The sequence below is a fragment of the Rhineura floridana genome, chromosome 7, assembly GCF_030035675.1.
Source record: "Rhineura floridana isolate rRhiFlo1 chromosome 7, rRhiFlo1.hap2, whole genome shotgun sequence".
Lineage (NCBI taxonomy): Eukaryota > Metazoa > Chordata > Lepidosauria > Squamata > Rhineuridae > Rhineura > Rhineura floridana.
The window spans coordinates 45,483,459-45,505,212 of record NC_084486.1 but is presented as its reverse complement, the minus strand read 5'-3'; the positions used below and the strand labels follow the sequence as shown (position 1 = coordinate 45,505,212).

At 41.4% G+C, this 21,754-nt stretch overlaps 1 protein-coding gene across 2 annotated transcripts; it reads right to left on the bottom strand.

Annotated features, from left to right (window-relative positions):
* Positions 1-618: 618 nt before the first annotated feature.
* On the bottom strand, positions 619-20,606 carry LOC133388890 (lysosomal acid lipase/cholesteryl ester hydrolase-like). 2 transcript variants are annotated; one of them, XM_061635394.1, is made up of 10 exons: positions 20,440-20,606; positions 19,057-19,169; positions 17,843-17,960; positions 11,757-11,955; positions 9,215-9,324; positions 7,197-7,333; positions 4,139-4,285; positions 3,534-3,605; positions 3,367-3,435; positions 619-936 (listed from the first exon to the last, which is right to left on the bottom strand). In XM_061635394.1, exons 1-10 carry the CDS (start codon positions 20,447-20,449, stop codon positions 703-705), a joined length of 1,209 nt encoding a protein of 402 aa, XP_061491378.1. In that variant the 5' UTR covers positions 20,450-20,606; the 3' UTR covers positions 619-702. The 2 variants fall into 2 exon arrangements, with proteins under 2 accessions (XP_061491378.1, XP_061491379.1); XM_061635395.1 differs by lacking the exons at positions 17,843-17,960; positions 20,440-20,606 and having other exon boundaries at positions 19,057-19,136.
* Positions 20,607-21,754: the final 1,148 nt, after the last annotated feature.

Here is a 21,754-nt window from a genome sequence, read left to right as displayed (position 1 = left end):
GGACAGCACATGAGCAGCAGTGAGCCAGTTGACTCGCTTCATGGGAAGCCTAAATGTTGTTACCCTGAGGCCTCCCTTTGCTCCAGGCCATGGAGGCAGGAGAGAGACTGGTAAGCAGCCTAGGTGGGAGAGAGGCCTAGGTGTGTGCATGGTGGCAGCATTTATCAAGAGGGGGGCAGGGCAGGGCAGGGTAGGGCAGCAACACAGGAACAGCAGAGGAGCCTCTGTGGGCCCATGGTGGCTAGTGCACACCAAGGCCCAGTGACACTGGGGGTATTTGCAAGTGGAAGTTGACAAGTGAGGTGCCTGGGGTGGTGGTTTGGGAGTGCATGGGGGTTGGCTGGTGGGGTTTGGTGCACAAGGTGTGCAAGGGCGAAGTCCCTAGTATACTGCATATTCATGTACCACGCTGGCATGCTTACCCCATTAGGGTGACTGTCTCCAGTACAATATGTAACTAGGCCATCCAGAGAGAAATGAGCGACAAAGGAGTTCCCAGTTAGTGTGTAAACTGGGCAATATATCTATCAAAGTCAATGGGACTGACATGTATATAAATGGGGGGGGAATGGGATCTGTATGTACTGTATATATTCAACAATAAGAAAGTTTCATGCATTCAGCATTTATTTATTTATTTATAAAATCAGACCAGCAAGGAAAACAAAGGGCCCCCGTCTCTATTGCAAGGGACAAATGTCCTTAATGAGTCTTATTTAACATCTCAATGATTTCATAATACATTTGCTCAGGGGCATCAATACCATACACAAAATCCAGATGATTCCAATCAGCGATAGCTTTGTGATAAAGGAGGTTTTTGATTTTGGGGATTAAAACATCAACGTCCATAGGGCCAGAAATCCAATCATTTCCACCACTCCAAACTGCAGTTGATACATTCATATCCCTTATATTGTATTCAGGTGGTTCAGCCTTTTAAAAAATGGAAAAGAAAATGAGTTCAAATGCAATAGAAAAAGACTCTTAGCAAAATTTTGTCCCATCCTTTTATATGTAGGGGGAGGAAAGAAAGCCTGTAAAATTTCTGGCTGCAGACACACTAGCTGTTTCAAAAGCAGCCAGGCCATTTTTCTCTGGCTTCAGTTTAAAACACATTAGCCCATAGCTGGACACATCTCCCATTGCTTACCTGATCAGTGACATTGCTTACCTGATCAATCTGCTGCTCCACCCACACTAAACCCCCTTTCAGGAATTGGCAATGACATGAAGCATTGGAAAGCTAGATAAGCAGCATGGCCCCTCTAGCCACTACTGCCTATAGGTCAGGATCCATGAAATCACCATTGCACCCCTTCCATCAATGGAATAGTGTTGCAACTATTTTAAGCATGTCTAATTAAGTAAACCAGGAGTGGGAAACTGAATCCAGCCAATAGGCTGGATCCTGACCTTCCCCAACCCCTACAGGTGAGTGGGGGCTGCCCACCTGCCAATCGCATGACATCACCAAGCTGTCAGTTGCTTTTTTTCCTTTGCCTGCATGGCTTGAAATTAAACCACATTGGCAAAGGCACCGAGTTTGCAGGTGCTGATCAGTGGTGCCTACAAACCCTGCTTTTGGCAGGGATCTGCATCTTTAGCTGCCCCACACCTGATGTCATACTAATGTGGGCACGGCTTGGGAAAATGACCTCACAGGCCAAATTAGGACCCCTGTAGGGCCTAATTAGGCCTGCAGTCTAGAGGTTTCCCACTGCTGAAATAAAGAATTGTGGAAGAAAAGCAAGCGTCCGGTTGTGTTTAAATCAGATCCGTTAATATTTAGATAGAAACAGCTATTTGGAGAGAACTGAGAGAGTTCTCTACTCCTTAATTTTTTCAGTACATATTTATACCATTTCCCAAAGCACTTGTAATCAAAGTACATTATGTCATCATTTTAATATGCCATTTTAACATGCCACCTCAATGTGGTGACATGCATCTATTGTCTTTCACATAGAGCAAAAAGCATAGAGCAAAAAGATTAAACATTAATCAGGGTAAACATTCAGCAGTCTAAGTCTAGAGATTTTCATCAACGTGGCTTGCAAATGTATTCCTAACCTATTTGCTCTTAAGTTCCCTTGTTTACCCTACTTGCTTTACTGCGTAAGTGATTTCCTCAGATCATCTTTTTGGCTACTTTCCTAGTACATTAAACAATAACATTCTGCCCTCCATTCTCTACTTTTACAATTTCAAACCCAAAGCTAGAAAAGCTAAAATCTAAAATTTAGGCCTAGCTTTTGCTGCTTGCACACAATTAACATATACAGGCTGCATACACACCTTACATATGAAGCACATGTTCCCCCAAAGGGAACTGTAGTTTTCTAATCACAGAGTTACAATTTCCAGCACTCTTACCAATGTATGGTTCCCAGGATTCTTTAAATCCATGATGAGTATGCAGCCACAAAGACATATTAAAGATGCACAACCAGACTGAAACCTTTTAAACAAGGAGAAGACTACAGCTGGATCAGTGTTTGATCTGCTGGTTTGCAGATATATATGCATAACCAAATTTCAACATCACACATGCAAAGAACCATTGTTAACATTTTACATCTATCTTCAACCTTATCTTTACAGCACCAGTGATGTAGTGGAGGAGAAATGCAGAGCACAGCAGCTCTGGAACTTTTCTGCAGATCAGGAGCAATGGTGTCATCTGTTGGAGTGCCATGGTAACTGATGGACCCTCCTTGCTCTGACAAGATTAACATAGATGAAGTCAGAGACTAAGGACAATAATTAAGTGAGGTTGGATACTTCCTTTGTCTTTGATTTCTATGTTTGTTAGCAATTAAATGGTAACATTTCTTTGCAAAATTGTTTGTATGTTTAATTACAAGCTAAAGGTTGCATTTCAGCCAGCTGGAGATCTTTTATTAAAGCTCAGTGTGTTTTACAAATTGAATATATCCAGTCAAAAGTAAGTAGCACTGAGTTCAGGACTGCAGCTGTGCTGATCCTAATACATTAGCTAGTATGCTATATACTGCTGCTGCATGTGTGTGTGCGTTTGTGTGTGTGTGTGTGTGAAATAGTGGATCAGCACAGCTGCTTGTATTTTTGTTGGGGGCATGCCTATGGATCATTTTTGGGGGTGTACCTATGGGGCTGTCCTGATGAGCTCCAGCACTTCAAAATTTACCACTACACCACTGTCCAGCACATCAGCTACTTGAGCAACTCAACTACAGAGGGCAGTACCCAATGTGGCCTCTATTGTTGCAGAAAGTTCCCTATTGTCCAAATCCCAAAGTCACCAATGATCTATCTAATTTCTTAAAATAAGATGCATTATTTTATACTGAGATGAAATGAAATATCTCCTGGGAAAGCCTTTACCTGTTTATAATGAATTTGGTTTTCTAACCTTCCATAATCAAAGGCTTGGAGTTGACCATCAAGGACGCTCTGCAAATATAAAGGAATCTCAAAAATATGCATGTATTTCTCATTAGGAACAGAAACAATGGGGAAACAGGAAGATTGGTGTTTCCAGTGGATCATACCTGTTTCCAGTGGATCATATTCTGTACAGATGTCCCAGATGAGACATGGGCTGTATACACATCTGCACGGCTCTGAAAGATAAAGTGCTTATTTTAGTTGCTTCCTTCCTTCCTTTTCCTTCACAGCCAAGCTGTGTTAAAAGGGATAAACATATGGTTCAGAATAACATCTATAGAATTAGCTATATGCCCTCCCAATTATGTGCCCTGATGATGATTTACTCCTTGCATTCAGTTTTTTTTTCTGCTCCCACTGCTTAAACCAGAGATGTGGAAGCTAGTAGTCCTCCACATGTTGTTGGACTCCAGCTCTACTCAGTCCCAACCGGCATGTTCAACATTCAGGAATGATAGGAGTTGTAGTCCAGCATCTGGAGGATCACATGTTCCCGGTTTGGATGAAACCATGGAGAATGTGTCTCTGTTTTCCTAAGCCATGCACGTACTGCTCAGTTGTATGTTCAGACAGCTTCATTGGTCCATGCTTCAGTTGGCATTTGCTTTTTCCAATACACCTTTTCTAATACCTGCCATTTGGGAGGAGCAAGTGGATAGAACAGATAGTCTTTGAATTACAGAAGAGTATATGAAAAAATTCTACCCACCATATTTAGGTTCTTCTCATTAAATCCACATAATATGAACAGGAGGTTGCCACAAAGAGGTGCCAATATATTCTGGCTGCAAAATCCTGCAGCAACTGAAGAACCGGAATAAGTTTTTGGCAAAAATTCTTTAGTTCCAAACAGGACCTGCAAAATTTCAAAGTGACTTGTATCAAAATTACAGAATCCTCACTCTAGTTCTACAGATGGGGGTATATTTTAAAAGTTACAAATTATAAGCAATTACATGAAGATACACAGCCCACACTGCATGGCACGGCACCTGTCCCTAGTTGAAGTTCTATTGCTATATTTTATTTATTTTATTTTATTTTTAAAACTTATATACCGCCCGACTAGCAATAGCTCTCTGGGCGGTGAACATAAATACAATAAAATACAGGAAAATACAAAAGCATCACAATCTAAAATCAAATTTCACAATCTAAAAACTGCATAACTAAGATCAGATTACAAACATTACCATCATTAACAAAAAATTAAAATGCCTCGGAGAAGAGAAAGGTTTTAACTTGGCGCCGAAAGGATGATAGGGTTGGCGCCAAGCACACCTCCTCGGGGAGACTATTCCATAGTTCGGGGGCCACCACTGAGAAGGCCCTAGATCTTGTCACCACCCTCCAGACCTCCCTATGGGTCGGGACCCGGAGGAGGGCCTTCGTAGCAGACCATAGTGTATGAGCTGGTTCATAACGGGAGAGGCGTTCCGACAGATATTGTGGTCCCGCGCCGTATAAGGCTTTGTAGGTTAATACCAACACTTTGAATCTGGCCCGGAAGCGTATTGGAAGCCAGTGCAAGCGGGCCAGAACAGGTGTTATATGGTCCGATCGCTTCGTTCTTGTTAGCAGTCTGGCTGCCGCATTTTGCACCAGCTGTAGCTTCCGAACCGTCTTCAGAGGTAGCCCTATGTAGAGCGCATTACAGTAATCCAAATGTGACATTACCAGAGCATGTACTACTGATGTAAGATCCTCCTTAGTCAGGTAGGGACGTAGCTGGGCTACCAACCGAAGTTGGTAGAACGCATTCCGTGCCACCGAAGCTACATGAGCCTCAAGTGACAGGGAATAGTCTAGAACGACTCCCAGACTACGAACCTGTTCCTTTAGGGGGAGTGTAACCCCGTCCAGGACAGGATATGTATCCACTATCTGATTGGAGAAACCATCCACCAACAGCATCTCAGTCTTGTCAGGATTGAGTCTCAGTTTGTTAGTTCTCATCCAGTCCATTGTCGCGTCCAGGCAACGGTTCAGCACATTGACCGCCTCACCTGAAGAGGATGAAAAGGAGAAGTAGAGCTGCGTGTCATCAGCGTACTGGTGACAACGCACTCCAGAACTCCTGATGACCACACCCAACGGCTTCATATAGATGTTAAAAAGCATGGGAGACAAAACCGAACCCTGCGGGACTCCACATTGGAGTGCCCATGGTGTCGAGCAATGTTCCCCAAGCACTATCTTCTGGAGACGGCCCGCCAAGTAGGAGCGGAACCACTGCCACGCAGTGCCTCCAACTCCCAACTCCGCAAGCCTCTCCAGAAGGATACCATGGTCGATGGTATCAAAAGCCGCTGAGATATCAAGGAGAATCAACAGAGTTACACTCCCTCTGTCTGTCTCCCGGCATAGGTGATCAAACAGGGCGACCAAGGCCGCCTCAGTGCCAAAACCAGGCCTGAAACCCGATTGAAATGGATCTAGATAATCGGTTTCATCCAATAGCGCCTGGAGCTGGTCAGCAACCACTCGTTCCAAGATCTTGCCCAGGAATGGAACGTTCGCCACTGGTCTGTAGCTGCTGAAATCCTCTGGGTCCAGGGAAGGCTTTTTCAGGAGTGGTCTCACTGCTGCCTCTTTCAGACAACCGGGGACCACTCCCTCTCGCAAGGAGGCATTTATCACTTCCTTGGCCCAGCCAACTGTTCCCTCCTTGCTAGTTTTTATTAGCCAAGACGGGCAAGGATCTAGTACCTATACAGAGAAATCATAGTATAGTAAAGTTGGAAGGGGCCTATAAAGCCATTGAGTCCAACCCCTTACTCAGTGCAGGAATCCAACTTAAAGCATACCCAACAGGTGGCTGTCCAGCTGCCTCTTGAATGCCTCCAGGGTTGGGCCTTAGGAGAACATTGAGGATATTATTTATTTATTTAATAATGTATATTTTAGAAATGCATCCACACATGGATTCCAGCGCACATGAAAATGAAAATATATGTACAATATCAAAACAAAAATCAATAAAACATAAACAAAATCCAAAACATTAATATATAACATTTACATCTTCATACATTTTATCTGAGGGACAATCCAATTCTATCCATGGCTTTCAGTTAAACTAGTAGTGACAGCAGCAAGATGGGGGGAAGCTAAAGTAGACACAGCACAGTCTGATGGGGATGCAAATTATCCCCTCCCCGGTCACCAGAAGGATTTGATTAGCGGGAAGGGGACAATATTGCCCCTTCTCAGCTGCTCTGCAGTGGCCTGTATGTTGACAGTGTGCAAGGAAGAGTGTGGGGTGGCCACATCCACTGCTGATGGCATGCAGCCCCCAGAAGCTTGGACAAGGATGAATGAACAAAAAAGATTTAGCCACTCCTGAGTTAAACCAACAACTACCTGCTTAAAAAGGCAAAGCTGTCCACTAACACACTGTTTTCATGGGCATCAAGGATGGCGCAAGGAGTTTCCTCTGGTGGGGCCCTCCCATGGTCTCCCTGTTGTTTACCAGGGGTTAGGGTTAGCAGACAACAGAGGGAATGGGCAGTTCCAGCCATCCAGGACAACAACTGCTTTCATGCCCACTGCTGATGTCAGCTCCAGCTTTGACCATCTCTGTCAGGTCTTGACTTTAGGCCTGCTAGGCATAAAACAATGCTAAATGGTACAGAGTTGCTCTCGTGGCTCTTGGGCTACAGCAACACCAAAATGTTTATCGCTGTAGGGTCAGCTGCCAGTATTGCTATTCTGCTACTAATAATGTTCAGGCTCCGAATCTGTACTGTGAACACTCAACCACATACCTTGATTTCTGTTTCCGTAAGTAACGAGAGCTTTGCTAGAGGAGTTCTAGCATATTTAACTGTGGCCACAGGAGCCAAGGCAAAATATATCTTGATTTTTGCAGCCAATTCAGGATTGGTAGAAAAAGCTATAAAAGCTGAGGCAGAGAAAAAGGAGAGACAAACGTGTTTTGGTTTCAAAGAAATTGGTAACAGGGACCAGACGGTTCCAACATATAAAACCAATTCTGGCCCGTTTGCATTGGCTGCCTGTATGTTTCCGAGCTCGATGCAAGGTGCTTGTTTTAACCTATAAAACTTTACACGGCTTGGGACCACAATACCTGATGGAACGCCTCTCCTAATATGAACCCACCCGTACACTCCGCTCAACATCAAAGGCCCTCCTCCGGGTGCCTCCTCCGAGGAAAGCTGGGAGGTTGGCAACAAGGGAGAGGACCTTCTCAGTGGTGGCCCCCAAATTATGGAATGATCTCCTTGACGAGGTGTGCCTGGCACCCACACTGTTATCTTTTCAATGCCAGGTCAAGACTTTCCTCTTCTCCCAGGCATTTTAGCATGTGTTTTAAATTGTTTTAAATTGTTTTTAAATGATGTGTTTTTAAATTTGTATATTTGTTTTTAATGTTTTTAGTTATTGTAAACCGCCCAGACAGCTTCAGCTATGGGGTGGTATATAAATACAATAAATAAATAAATAAATAATAAATAAGAAAGCAAGCATGTTATTTCTTAGAGACAATCTTAACAATGGATTTGTTGCCTTTTTTTAGCTTGCTAGTAAACTTCTTTGTGGGAGGCCATCGTGTGGGGATGGGAGGGAGCTGGCTAGCCTCAGGCCCCTTGGGAGCCAATAGATGGCTTCTGGCAGCTCTGTGGGGCAGGGCCTTGAAGCATACCCTGGAAGAAAGGCTTGCTCCCTCCGCCCCTGCATCCAGTCCGCCAGCGCAGTGGCATGCTTGCGGTTGTCAGCCTCCCCACCGACCCTCCCTCAATTGTTGTTGTCCTTGCTGTGGAAAGCATCAGTTGCTGATTAAAGGGCCCAGGAAGAAATTTTACTCATGGCTTTAACTGGCCGGTGGGCTATAAGGTGTTTTGTGGGGGGGGGTTGCTTTCCCCGCAGAAAAGCTAGGTAAATGTCTGTTTATTGACTATGACTGTCAAAACTTTTATTTTCTTGGGGTGGGGGTGAATTTGGCAGGATCCATTGCTTATGAGGGTATAAAGGATGCTGGGTGAGCATGGTAAGGCCCCAGCCCTAGCTTATGGGGCCAGGGAACTGGATGCCAAGCACTCAGATTGTTTCAGAACCAACCTGACCGGCCTGCACCATAGTGGAAGCCTCTTGCCACAGCTGCCACTTGAACATCCAGGGATCAGGCAAAGTCTAGACCTTCTCCCCCTTCCCCACAACTACAAACAAACACATTTAGTAAAATTGTCACCTAGAACTTTGTATCTCACTGCATGTGGGCATGCAAAGTGACATGAAATAAGAATAGGTAATATAGGTTGCAATTCTAGGCTTGCATATTTGGAAAGTTTCACACGCAGCCGTTTGTCAAATTGCAAGTCTCCAAACAGGGCCGGCCCCAGGCATGCCGGGGCCCTTGGGTTCCAGCCTGCCCTGGGCCCCTCCACTCCCACTCCGTGGTCCACGGAACTTAAGCATGCACGGACCGCAAGACAGGAGCTTCCGCACCACCCGCCATTCCCCCTCTATCCCCATGCTTCACCTACCTTTCTGTTGTTTTTTGCATGCATGCCATCAGCCAAGATGGCGGCAGAGGCTTCAGGCCCTTAGCAAAACCTCGGCCGCCATCTTGATTGATGGCAAATCTGCACGCCACAAAAAACAATGGAAAAGTAGGTAAAGCGGGGGGATAGGGGGGAAGGTGGTCCATGGATGCTTCCGCTCGTCGCAGAAGGGGAGCGGAGGGCCCCCCGTAGCTCCAGGGGCCCTCGGGCCAGTGCCCCACCTGGCCACCCCTTAGAAACGGCCCTGTCTTCAAACTTACCAATGGTTGTTCCTTGTGAATGGCCAATATAATACAGTTGTTGCTGCCCAGTTTCCTGCAGAACAAAATCTATGCATGCTGGAAGGTCGTATTTAGCCATGTGATCAAAGCTGTCAAAAAAAATAAAAAATCTTGTTAAGATGTATGCATGGGGATGCCAAAGCTTGTTGATAGCTCCCAAATTAATTATTTTATTAATTTATTACTTGCCCTTCATCTTAAGGATTGCAACTATTTAAAATACAACATTATAAACACTTTAAAACAAACTACAATCACAACAACAGGGTGAGTCCTAAAAAGATACATCTCATGTTAAAGACCAAGGTAAAGAGGAGCATCTTTAGCATTCCTTGATAAGATAATGTAGATGTCATCCCTCCCCCATTTACTAGATTTACTGAAACTCATTTGCTGATCCTGAGATTTTTCTCAGATGTTTTCCTCAGAGAGGAACTTTGAATTTTACTTTGAACACCTTCTTCATACAAACCTTCCACTGTTAGATACAAGGGTACCTATGCATGTTTCTTTCCCATTCACACATAACCTGTGTGTGTGTGTGGGTCCTACCCTTTAGATGAAAAGGAATGTATGGAAGAGGGGAGAGAAACCTGCCTGCATTCTGCTGCTTTCAGGAACTCCCCCTCCCTCCCAATTCTGATAATGGAAGTGATACTGGCAGTGAGAAAATTCCTTAAAGCAGTCTTCCCAAACGTTTCTTCATGGACAATTTTAAAACTGCTGAGGAGCTAGGCAAACCACTTAATGATTTTTCTGCCTGTTTTGTAATGCGCTGTGCTAGATGCTGCAAAAAGTTTAATTGTATTTTTAGCCCACACTGGGAACGTAGCAGACACATGGACAAGGTGTATGTGGCTTCCCTGCCACATGTAGCTGGGCCCTTACTTGCTCACTTTCTATGTCACCTATTCAAGCTCAAACTACTAATGAGCTGTCCCATTTAAGCTGCCTTTAGGGATGGGGGAGAAATTTGATACAGTTCACATTTAAAGGTGAATCTATCAGTTCACACTTTTCTAAATATATGAAAGCTTTTTATGATGTTCTGCAGAGCCATCCTTCAACATTTGCACTTATCTGAATTTTATGATGCAGTTCTCCAACCAACCAATGTTTACAAAAATGCACATATTAGGGGGAAATGTGCATGAACTTATATATATATATATCAATGAAAATAACAAAAAAATACATTGTAGTAGGAGAAATAGTTTACAAAAATGTGTACATTAGTCAGAACTGCATACAATAATGTGTTTTTAGGAGAAATTCACACTAAAATACTAAAGAATTTTCTTCAGAATTATTTTTTTTAAATCACAAATTGCTGCAGAAATGTGGAGAACCAAATTTAAGATTTGAAAAATGAGAAGCTGAGAGAGCTGAAATTGACAAATCCTTCCATACCTAGCTGCCTTATACAGAGTCAGACCAAGGATCTATCTACCTTAGGATTATCTATACTGAGTGTGTGTCTCCATAGTATCAGAAAGGGTCCCCCCCCTCCATCCTGGTGGCTGAACCTGGGACCTTCTGCACGCAAAGCATGTGTTCTGCCATCAAACAACAGCTCTTCATCCAACCCAGAAGTGCTCTTATCAGATATATGAGAAGACCATGTTTTACAGTTGAAGGTGCTCTAAAATTTCCCACCCTGCCTGTGGTTTACTTCCCCAGAGCTTATGTTACTTGTTCCTGTAGCTGGGCTCTGATATCACAGGGAGCCTGGCTGGGAGACGAGCAACTGGGGGAGGAGGCGGGGGGGGAAAGGAAGCAGCAGGCAGGGGAAGGGTTCAGTTACATATGTGCCATTCATCCGACACATCCTCGAGGCTTTATACAAACAGTATGTGAACCGAAACACAGCTATCCTTTCAAATCTGCATTTCTCTGATTTTAGTGATGCAGTTCTCTGACCAAAAAATGTGTACTAAAAAAAAAAAGGCATACACTAGAGTGTGTATATTAGGAGAAATGAATACAGAAAATGAATACGAATTCTGAAGCAAGCTTTTTTGTAAAACAAAGTTCAAAACTTGATGAGGAAATGGGGCAAACGGAACTTAAGATTGGAAAAATGAGAAACTGAGAGGAACCAAAATTGTCAGACTTGGCCTAGCTGCCATCATATGTAACTTTAGTCTGATTCAAATATAAATATGGCTACTTACAGCAAAACAAAGAGAGTACTGTAACAAGTCAAGCACAATGAACCCAAAACAAAGCTAGGAATGTTTATTGAAACAAGCCTTTCCCGAGTCTTCAATGGCTTTTAGAATCCTGGTGGACAAGTGGGCAAGGGTTCTCAGGAGTACTGACCTCCCATTTGCACTGCACCCAATCAGTGCAGATCCTCAGAGAGATTAAGCTAAGAGGGCCTAACATTATGATAGCTTCAGCACAACCAATGCCAATATCATCAGTGCATCCCCCAATGTGGGGCTGCCTTTGAAAAGTGCTTTATAGCTGGTACAGAGTGCTGCTGTCAGACTGCATACTGTTGCTGAATTCAGGCTACCTGAATTCCCAGAATTCTTGTGATCTGGGTGAAAGAGAGGTATGTCGTCTGGACCAGTTGTTCCCTCGGCTGTTTCCTAGCCAAACATCATAGCCAGCATCTGCTAGCATGAAAGCTAGGCTGTTATGAGGAAGGTTTTGGAACCAGTTAGCAGCATCTACAAGCAAGCCATGCTGCAGAAATACTACTGGCCTTGGACCTGAATGAAAGAAAGAAAAAGAAAGAAAAATGCACTAAACAATCACTAAACAATTTTTCTGGGAGTTCTAATACTGAGTTCTGGATTTGACTTGCCCATGTGTGTTGACGACAATACAGTGGATATTTCAAGGATGCTTACTGGCTCCACGTCATTATCTTTGAATTTTGGCAGACTAAAGGGTAATTTGTGTTCCCTCATGTATCATTTACTTTTACATTAGATTGTAGATCTACTTCTGCAAATATATCTGGAACAGCCTGTTTACCTATTCTAGCCACTGGTTGAAAATATTGTGACATGCTCTGATAATAATGACGCCATTCAGATTTTGTTCTAACTTCACTTCAGTGCCCCAGGTATGCATAGAGAATGGGGCAGATTAATAGTTTGTCTTCTGGTAGGAAATAAGACCACCAGCTCCTGGGTAGAAGCAACAGTGCACCAGGAGACCAGAAGCCAGGCTTAGGGTAGCGCAGCTTTCACCAATCTGGTGTCCTCTAGTTGCTTTGGACAACATCAATCAATGCTAGCCAGCATGGTGGTCCTGGCTGGGGCTAATGGCAATTGTAGTCCAAAACATCTGGAGGACACCAGATTGGTGAGGACTAGAAGCATAGGTGAGAGACCTACGGACCTCCAGATGTTGTTAGATTTCAACCCATGCTGGGTGGGGCTGATAGAGGAATGGAGGATCAGAGGTTCCCCACCCCTGGAGTACATCTGGAGGACCACAGGTTCCCAGCACCTGGAGTACAGCAAGGACTTGGGGACCAAAGGAATTTGCTTATCTAGAGCTTGATTGAGGGAGTTGGCAGTTGAAACATAGCCAATTTACCCTAGTAAGACTACCAGTTGTTTTGGGATTGTTTTGGGGCATGTGGTTCTTGGTGTATCTGTTGTGTTTCAGAAGTATCATTAGCTGCTTTGAGGACTTCAGTAGATTTATATCCTGCGTTTTGACTAAATAAATAAATTAATTAAGTCTAAAGCTCCTAAGAGCTGCTTCAAATATTACATACATTCCCAACCATCTGCTCCCACCGGTGGTACATGCCCTGGTCACTTCTCGCCTAGACTACTGTAATGCGCTCTACGTGGGGTTACCCTTGAAAACGGTCCGGAAGCTGCAACTGGTACAGAATGCGGCGGCTCGTCTGATTAAAGGCAGCCGCCGGCAAGATCACATCACTCCAGTGCTGAAGGAGTTGCACTGGCTACCGGTTGTTTACCGGGCCCAGTTCAAGGTGTTGGTTTTGACCTTTAAAACCCTATATGGTTTTAGCCCAGTCTATCTGAAGGAGCACCTCCAGCATCGTCAGGGATGCCGCTCAACAAGATCAGCCTCAGAAGACCTTCTCTCGATCCCACCGGTTAAAACAGCTAGACTGGTGAGGACTAGAGAGAGGACTTTTTCAATAGTGGCCCCCACCCTGTGGAACTCTCTCCCAAATGATCTCCACCATGCCCCTTCTATGATGAGCTTCCGCCGGTAGATTTGTGGGGGTTGAAATTACTTTACAGGGTACAAACATTTTGATAGTGGGTATTTATGCCCCCAATGAAGATAAAACAAGGTTTTACACAGGACTTATGGAAAAATTGTCAGAGTTTTCATATGATCATTGGTGCGTCATGGGTGATTGGAATGGGGTAATCTCACCAAAAATTGATAGACTTTCTGAAAAAAATATTAAAGAGACACAGGGTAAATTACCGAAGATTTGCTTTGAACTGATGGAACATTTAGAATTGGTGGATACCTGGAGATATATAAATGATAACGCAAAGGAATTTACTTATTTTTCAGAAAGACACAAAACATTCTCGAGGATTGATATGATTTGGATGTCTAAAATTCTAGCGAAGGATATTTTTAAAATGGATATATTACCAAAAACTTTTTCGGACCACAATCCTGTGATATTAACTTTAAAAAAAAAATCTTGGATTTAGATGGAGACTAAATGAATCTTTATTACAGAATGACAAAGTAGTACAAGAATGTAAGAAGAAATTAAAAGAGTTTTTTGAACATAATTTACATAAAGAAACAAATGAAAATATCGTTTGGGATACAAGTAAGGCATTTATGAGGGGATATTTTATTAAATGTAACTCTGAATTAAAAAAAAAGAAACAACAGAAAATGCAATTAATTTTGGAAGAAATAAAACAAAAAGAGGAAGAATTGAAAAAGAATCCAACTGAAGTTTCTATTGTAAATCAAATTAAAATGTTACAGAAGCAAGTATCAATGCTGACAGTTAGAGAAATTGAAAGGAAACTAAATTTTGCTAAACAAAGGACTTTTGAATTTGCAAATAAACCAGGGAAATGGTTAGCATATAAATTAAGAAAAGAACGTCAAAAAAATATTATTTTAAAGATACAAGAAGGAGATGAGACGCTGACAGATAATGTAAAAATCAAAAAGATTTTTCATCAATATTATTCAACATTGTACAAGTGTCAGGAAATTCCATCTGAAAAAATAGAAGAGTATATATCTAAACAGAATTTGCCTAAAATTACAGACTTTCAGAGACAAGCTATTAATGGCCCTATTACGTCAAGAGAGATATCTGAAGCTATAAACAAAATTAAATTAGGAAAAGCGCCAGGACCAGATGGGTTATCTGCAATGTATTTTAAATGTTTGGAGGAAGAACTCTTACTACCTTTACAGTCTACAATGAATTTTATTCTGCAAGAGGGAAAGATACCGGATAGTTGGAAAAATGCTAACATAACATTAATACCTAAAAAGGAGCAAGATTTAACTAAAACAAAAAATTATCGGCCAATATCTCTATTGAATAATGACTATAAAATTTTTACAATGATCTTGGGAGAAAGATTGAAAATAATATTGCAACAATTTATCCAGGAAGATCAATCAGGGTTTTTACCTAAAAGACAATTACGTGACAACGTCAGGAATGTCTTGAATGTGTTGGAATATTTAGAACAACGAAATGATAAACAAGCAGCTTTGATTTTTTTAGATGCTGAAAAAGCGTTTGATAATTTGAATTGGAAATTTATGTTTCAGGTTTTGGAGCAAATGGATTTTGGAGACAATTTTATAAAATGGATTAGATCGATTTATACATCTCAGAAGGCTCAGATAATTGTTAACGGAGATTTAACAGATTCATGTGAAATACCAAAGGGTACAAGACAGGGATGTCCATTATCTCCCCTTTTATTTATTCTGGTCTTAGAAGTGCTGCTTAGAGATATAAGGCAAGATAAAAGGATTTCGGGATTAAAGATAAAAAAAGAAGAATATAAATTGAGAGCATTTGCTGATGATTTGATAATTGTACTAGAAAACCCTTTGGAAGGAATTAATGTATTGATGGACAAATTAAAAGAATTTGGACTGTTAGCAGGATTTAAGATCAACAATCAAAAAACAAAGATGTTGGTGAAAAATTTAACTTTAAGGGAACAGAAAGAGTTAATGGACAAGACAGATTTCACAATAGAGAAAAAGTTGAAATATTTAGGTATCATTATGACAAATAAAAATTCAAAGTTGTTTCATAATAATTATGAAAAATTATGGACAGAGATTAAGAAAGATTTGCTAAGATGGGATAAACTACAATTGTCATTAATGGGTAGAATATCTGTGATAAAAATGAATGTATTACCAAGAATGATGTTTTTGTTTCAAACAATACCTGTAATATCCTCTGATTTACCTTTTAAACAATGGCAAAAAGATATCTCTAAATTTGTATGGCAAGGAAAAAAACCAAGAGTTAAATTTAAACTACTACAAGATGCCAAAGAAAGAGGGGGACTGGGATTACCAAATCTGAGACTTTATTTTGCTGCCTGCTGTCTAGTCTGGATAAAGGAATGGATCTTATTGAGGAATAAAAGACTATTGGATTTGGAGGGCCATAATTTGAAGTGGGGATGGCATGGATATCTATGGTATGGCAAAGTAAAAGTAAATGTAGACTTTAACAATCATTTTATAAGACGTCCTCTGTTGAAAATATGGAATAGATATAAACCAAGGTTTTATTCGAAAATACCATTATGTGTCTCAAGTCAAGAAGCGTTTTACAGAAGAGAAATGGCTGGAAAAGAGAAATGGTTAACTTATCAAGAACTATTAGAAAATGTACATGGAGAATATATAATGAAAGAGAGAGAACAACTGACAAAGGAAGGATATAGTTTTCAATGGTTTGCCTATTTACAATTGTTAGAAAGATATAAAATGGACAAGAAAATGTATGGGTTTGAAATAAGTAAATTTGATTTTGAAGTAGGATTGTGTACAAATGATGAAAATATAATTGCGAAAATGTATAAACTCTGACTGAAAATGGATATGGAGGAAGAACAAGTAAAAGAGTGTATGGTAAAGTGGGCAAAAATTTTTGGTTATAACATACAAATGGATCAATGGGAAAATATGTGGAAAAAAGGCTTGAGATTTACACTATGCTATAATCTTAAAGAAAATTTCTATAAAATGATGTACCGTTGGTACATGACTCCAGAAAAGTTGTCAAAAATGTATAGTAATGTTTCTAATGTTTGTTGGAAATGTAAACAACAAGAAGGATCATTTTATCATATGTGGTGGCTGTGTAAACAGGCAAAATCATTTTGGGCACAGATAGGTAGGAAGATGCAAAAAATTCTAAAGATAAATATACAGTCAAAACCAGAATTTTTTTTATTGGGTTTTATGGATAAACAAATAGAAAAGAAATATGGAAGAATAATATTATATATGATTACGGCAGCAAGATTATTATATGCACAAAAGTGGAAAATGGAATCAACACCAACAACGGAAGAATGGCTATTGAAATTAATGGACTTAGTAGAAATGGATAAATTGACATGTCTACTTAGAGAAAAATCGACAGATACATTTCTTAAGGAATGGAAGCCTCTCTTAGACTTTTTGTTGAAAGATCAAAATAAAATTATGATATTGGGATTTGACGATTAACTAAGACAGCCTATGGAGAAAAGTGATCCTGTATGTATACATTAAGGGACAGGTTTGATGTATATTATATACTTATAGCTGATCTGCGACAAATCGGAAGTCAACTATTTTATTTTTATTTTTTTTGTTGTATTGTTATGTTTTTTGACTTTGTTTTGTTTGTCTTTTGAAAAATTTGAATAAAAATTATTTAAAAAAAATATATGATGAGCTTCCGCCGGGCCTTGAAAACCTGGCTCTTCAGGCAGGCTTTTGGGGTGGGTTAGGTTTTTACTGTTATGGTTTTAAATTTTAACGTTTTAATGTATTGTTTTTATCTTGTACGTCGCCCAGAGTGGCTGGACAACCAGCCAGATGGGCGACTAATAAATTTAATAAATAAATAAATAAATAAATCCTAAGCATGTTTACTCAATAGCAAGTCCCAATGAGTTCAGTAGCACTCGGTATCTAATACATGTACTTCAGAATATATTTATTAAACAAAATTTTATTACACTGGATTGTAATAAAACTCAAACTGTTTTACAAAAAAATGCAGTCATAGGGAACAATCTTAAGTCCCCACCCCACTACCCCAACCTGGCCGGGTTTTATGGAGCACCAGGGCTCCCAGGCAGGGTAGACTCCTCTGCCCAACCCCACACCATCACCCAGTTTGGTGCAAAAATGCTTTGGATAGCCTTCCTGGTCTCCACAAATTTTTTTTAAAAAAGTATCTATGCCAGCATGCCTGAAGTGATGCACAAGCACTTTTGATGGGAGCAGGTGGGGTGTGGAATTTTAAAACAACAACAATTATTATTATTCAAAAGGCACAAACAAGATATTCATCCACATGGTTCCGATTGGGGGTAGGGGTAGGAATTATTATATATATATAATATGCACTCATACCTGTGCTCGTGCTGTTAACTTGGCCATGTGGAATTCTGAATGTGTTAAGTATATAGCCATCTTTTGTCACAATGTCATGCTCCTCAAAGGGGTATTTCCAGTATTGGATGAGCTCTTTCTACAGGGGGAGGGGGAGCCAATATTTTCAATCAGTTTAAGAAGCTTTAAAAATATCTGCTACAGCAAGTACTCTGGAGACTGTCTTCTGTTACAGTTCATAGGGACTGGAGAAACAGGCAAATGCAGACAGGTTCATATGGACGAGATGCCCTCTTGTTCATGAACTCGCCTCTCCTTTTCCTCTCACATGTTTGGTAATGCGGAGGGGGAGGGATAGATAATGACCAAATCATGCATGAGTTGCAGGGGGAGGGGGAGCCTGCATCATCTTGCTTGAATAGAACTCCATTTGTGAGTGTCTGTCCCTCATCCATCCATCAAAATGTTTCTAGGGACATTTCTCTTAAAAAAAAAGTTGATTGCTAGGCCCAGTGTCAGCACCTGGTATGGTCAGGCAAGTGCGTACAGGAAAGGGCCGTAACTCATGGGGAGAGCATCTACTTTGCATGCTTAAAGTCCCACACTGAACCCTGGGCACCCCCAGGTAGGGCTGGGAATGGCTCCTGACAGAAACTCTGGAGAGCCACTGCCAGTCAGTGTAGACAATACAGAGTTAGATGGACCAATGAACCTGACTCGGTATAAGGAAGAGTCCTATATTCTTGTGGCCGTGGAGGGTCAACTGCAGCTAATGCTGGCATCTTTTCAAATGATTTATTTTATTAAAAAAATGAAGACAGGACATGTTCTGTGCAATGTGTCCGCAACCCCCCTCCCGCCCTCAAATGCCTCTGTGCTTCATCCCTGATATAGTGCCTTTCTGCAATGCTATAACAGGAATGGTGATGTTCATGTGGTTGAACTTTACTTCTACTCCGCAATGGAAACAACTACATCCATTACCACACCCACCAGTGGAACATGGCCCCCAGAAGTTTTCCAACTAGGGAATGCAGCCCTTCAGCTAAAAAAGGTTACCCCCCCCCAGAGAAAAGTGTGGTTCCATTTTCAAACAGTGCAGAATGGTGTACAGCAGAGAATAGGTCAGCCATTTTGTGGGCCAAGCACTGATCCACTATTCCTCACCTCACTTAAACTATTTAACAAATAAACTCCCTAACAGAGTCATCTAATTCTGTGTTCCTGTTACTTACAGCATTCAGAGTGGCTTCGTGGTCAACCTTTCCACCCAGAAGGAGTCCTTGAATTAACAAAAAGCCATAAAGCAAGCACATGAAAACTGGAGCCCACTGCATCTTCTGTTTGCCTGTAACGAGGGACCATAATTAGTACATAGATTTGATCTGTCTGAGCTAACTTCATGTACGCCAATGTTAGTCATACTCTTTGAAAAGTCATTCCAAAGTGATCAGCCTGGCAAAATTAAGTGCCTATTTCATCAGGTCTGTCAATGTCAAAGGACAGCGTGTTGACTGAAAGAGTTCAAAAGAAGTGAATTAACTGCAGTGAACAGTCAGAGAATCACCCTCTACAAAAATAAACACTAAGTAGATAAGAACCATCAAAATGTGGCCACCTTTGAATACATGAAAATGTTTGCAATAGCAAATAGAAACAGTACTGCTAGGTACTGATTTGGCCCCCTCCTGCAATAACAAAAATATATGAAACTCTTCCTGCCAAACTACATCTTACATTAGCTACCTATCTGTGCCTTTAAGTGCTTGGGTGGGAGTGGGGGGTAGAGGAGAACTGGATCGGGTCTTAGAGTAGAGGGTAGGGGCCTTTAACCCTTTGTGTCACTAAGGTCGCAAACTGGATCAGGCTCCCATGTGCCTGCAATTTACATGAGAAAATAACATCCCATTGAAGAGAATGGTAGTTTTTCCCCCCAATGCAAATTGCAAGGCCAGGGGAGGGGGACAGTCTGGACTGGGACCACAGCAAGCAGGTAAAGGAGTAGAGCCATCCTTCCCACACACACACACTATGGTTCTACCTGCACTTACATTTACTGACATATTTGTATAAAACAAGGAAAACACCCCTGCGTGTAAAGGCACAGATATACCTAACAGCCGTTTGACCCTTAGGATGCATCGCCCCGCTGCCACTCAAGCTTTCCCCATTGAATACATTTTCCACATTATGCCTAAGGTCTTTTTTCCATGGTAGCTAGCCATAATTTGCTTTCTGCCAATCCATCTATCTCACTGAGTGAAATAGTCTCAGTAAAATAAAGAAAATCCATCTGCAAACATAATATTCTGCAGATATAACATATCAATAGATTAAATAATAATCCATATGCTGTATGCATCATGTCCCAGGCTATGGTCTGAAGACATATAAGGCCAGCTCCCTGCTGAAGCTAAGCAGGGTCAGGTCTGGTCAGTGCCTGGATGGGAGACCGCCTGGGAACCATATGTAAGCCGCCTTGCGTTTCTATCATGAAAAATAAGGTATAAATGAAATAAATAAATAAATGTATGAAAGACAAATCTAGTATAAAATATATTTCTAACCAAATGGTATGCTGTACTTATACACATCCTGCGCAGTTCCAAGAAACTTACCACAGAACATCGGTTGCTTTGAAGTGGTTCAACCACAAAAATAACAGCACCTGCAGAACTCATAAAAGGCAAGCAAGACTAGTGGAAGAGGGGAGAACAAAAATTATTTAGCTAACAAAGGGAGCTACAGGTCTGTCACTATGTAGAGCAAGCTGCGCCTCTTGTTAAGCAAGCCGTCCTAATATATAAACTGTAGAGCTCAGGGGGTGGGGAGGGGGAGTGGACTGTAAGAATGACAGTGACACTGATTTGGCTACTAAAAGTAACAAGCCAGTTGTGATAAGATCTTGTTGTAGTGGAAATATCAGTTTAAGCAGGTTCTGCTCAATTCTGCTTTTCCTCCTCCAGAAATATTTATGTATGCTTTAAAGAAGATTCTGTAGAATGATACATCCGATGTCTTTAAAGGGATCCAGATAACCTTGATGAAAAGGTTAGCGCGTACGTCACAGCAGCTATGTGCTTTCCCAAGCCGTGTATTATGCAACCACTATCTAAATTTCTTTTAATAATTGTTTTTCTTTCCCAAAGGACATTTGGACAACTTTTATTAAACAAAATACCACTGAAGTCAATGTCTTTCTCTTAAAAACAAACACACACACCCAAAAGCAGTTTTGTATAAATCAGAGAATGAAGAAATCAGTAACACCATGTTGTTTCAAAACCACATCCTTGTGAGCATTCAGTGCAGTGCGGAGAGCTCTGCAAGGGTTTTCCCCCTTCTAGCTTGTGAACAACTGGCTGCATATGTATGTGGCAATCAGGTGGCTGCCTTGCTCAGGCATCTGCTTGGGTTGCAGGCCCATGCACTAGCATGCAGTCCGATGCCAAGTTGCACCCCTAAAATTAACTGCCACATTAAACTTGGTGTTGCACTTGCACCCTTGGCACCATGTACAAAGTACCTTTAAAAAAAAAAGTTAACCCAGAGCAGCCAGCCGGTGGTGTTGCTGAGCAAACTCAGCTGAGCTATTAGAAAACTGCTGCAGTGCCCAATCTTTCTGTGCGACTTTCTAACTCTTGGGCTGTCTACCTGCAGAGCTTCCCAGACCATGCAATGTCAGGAGATGGACCACATGCACTGTGGTGAGAGAGGTCCAGTGGGCAGCAACACAAAGGAGAAGCAGGAGTAGCGGCAAAGATTAAATGATATCAAGCCACCCCAGTCCAACGTGTGTCAGATTCTAGGATTCTTGTTTGGGACCCACAAAACCTGGAACCAATCTCTGCTGACAGTGTTTAAGAAATTGATTGAAAATAAAATTGTCAGTACCGTAATACCTTTATATGTTTAAGACTTGGGTCAGAACCC

Bases quoted from the DNA above. Each gene is read 5' to 3' on its own strand.
- LOC133388890 (XM_061635394.1), bottom strand. The intron at 3,606-4,138 runs GTGGGTAGAATT...TTTATCTTTCAG, and splicing joins ATGAGAAGAACCTAAATATG to AGCCGTGCAGATGTGTATAC. The intron at 3,436-3,533 runs GTATGATCCACT...TTATATTTGCAG, and splicing joins ATATGATCCACTGGAAACAG to AGCGTCCTTGATGGTCAACT.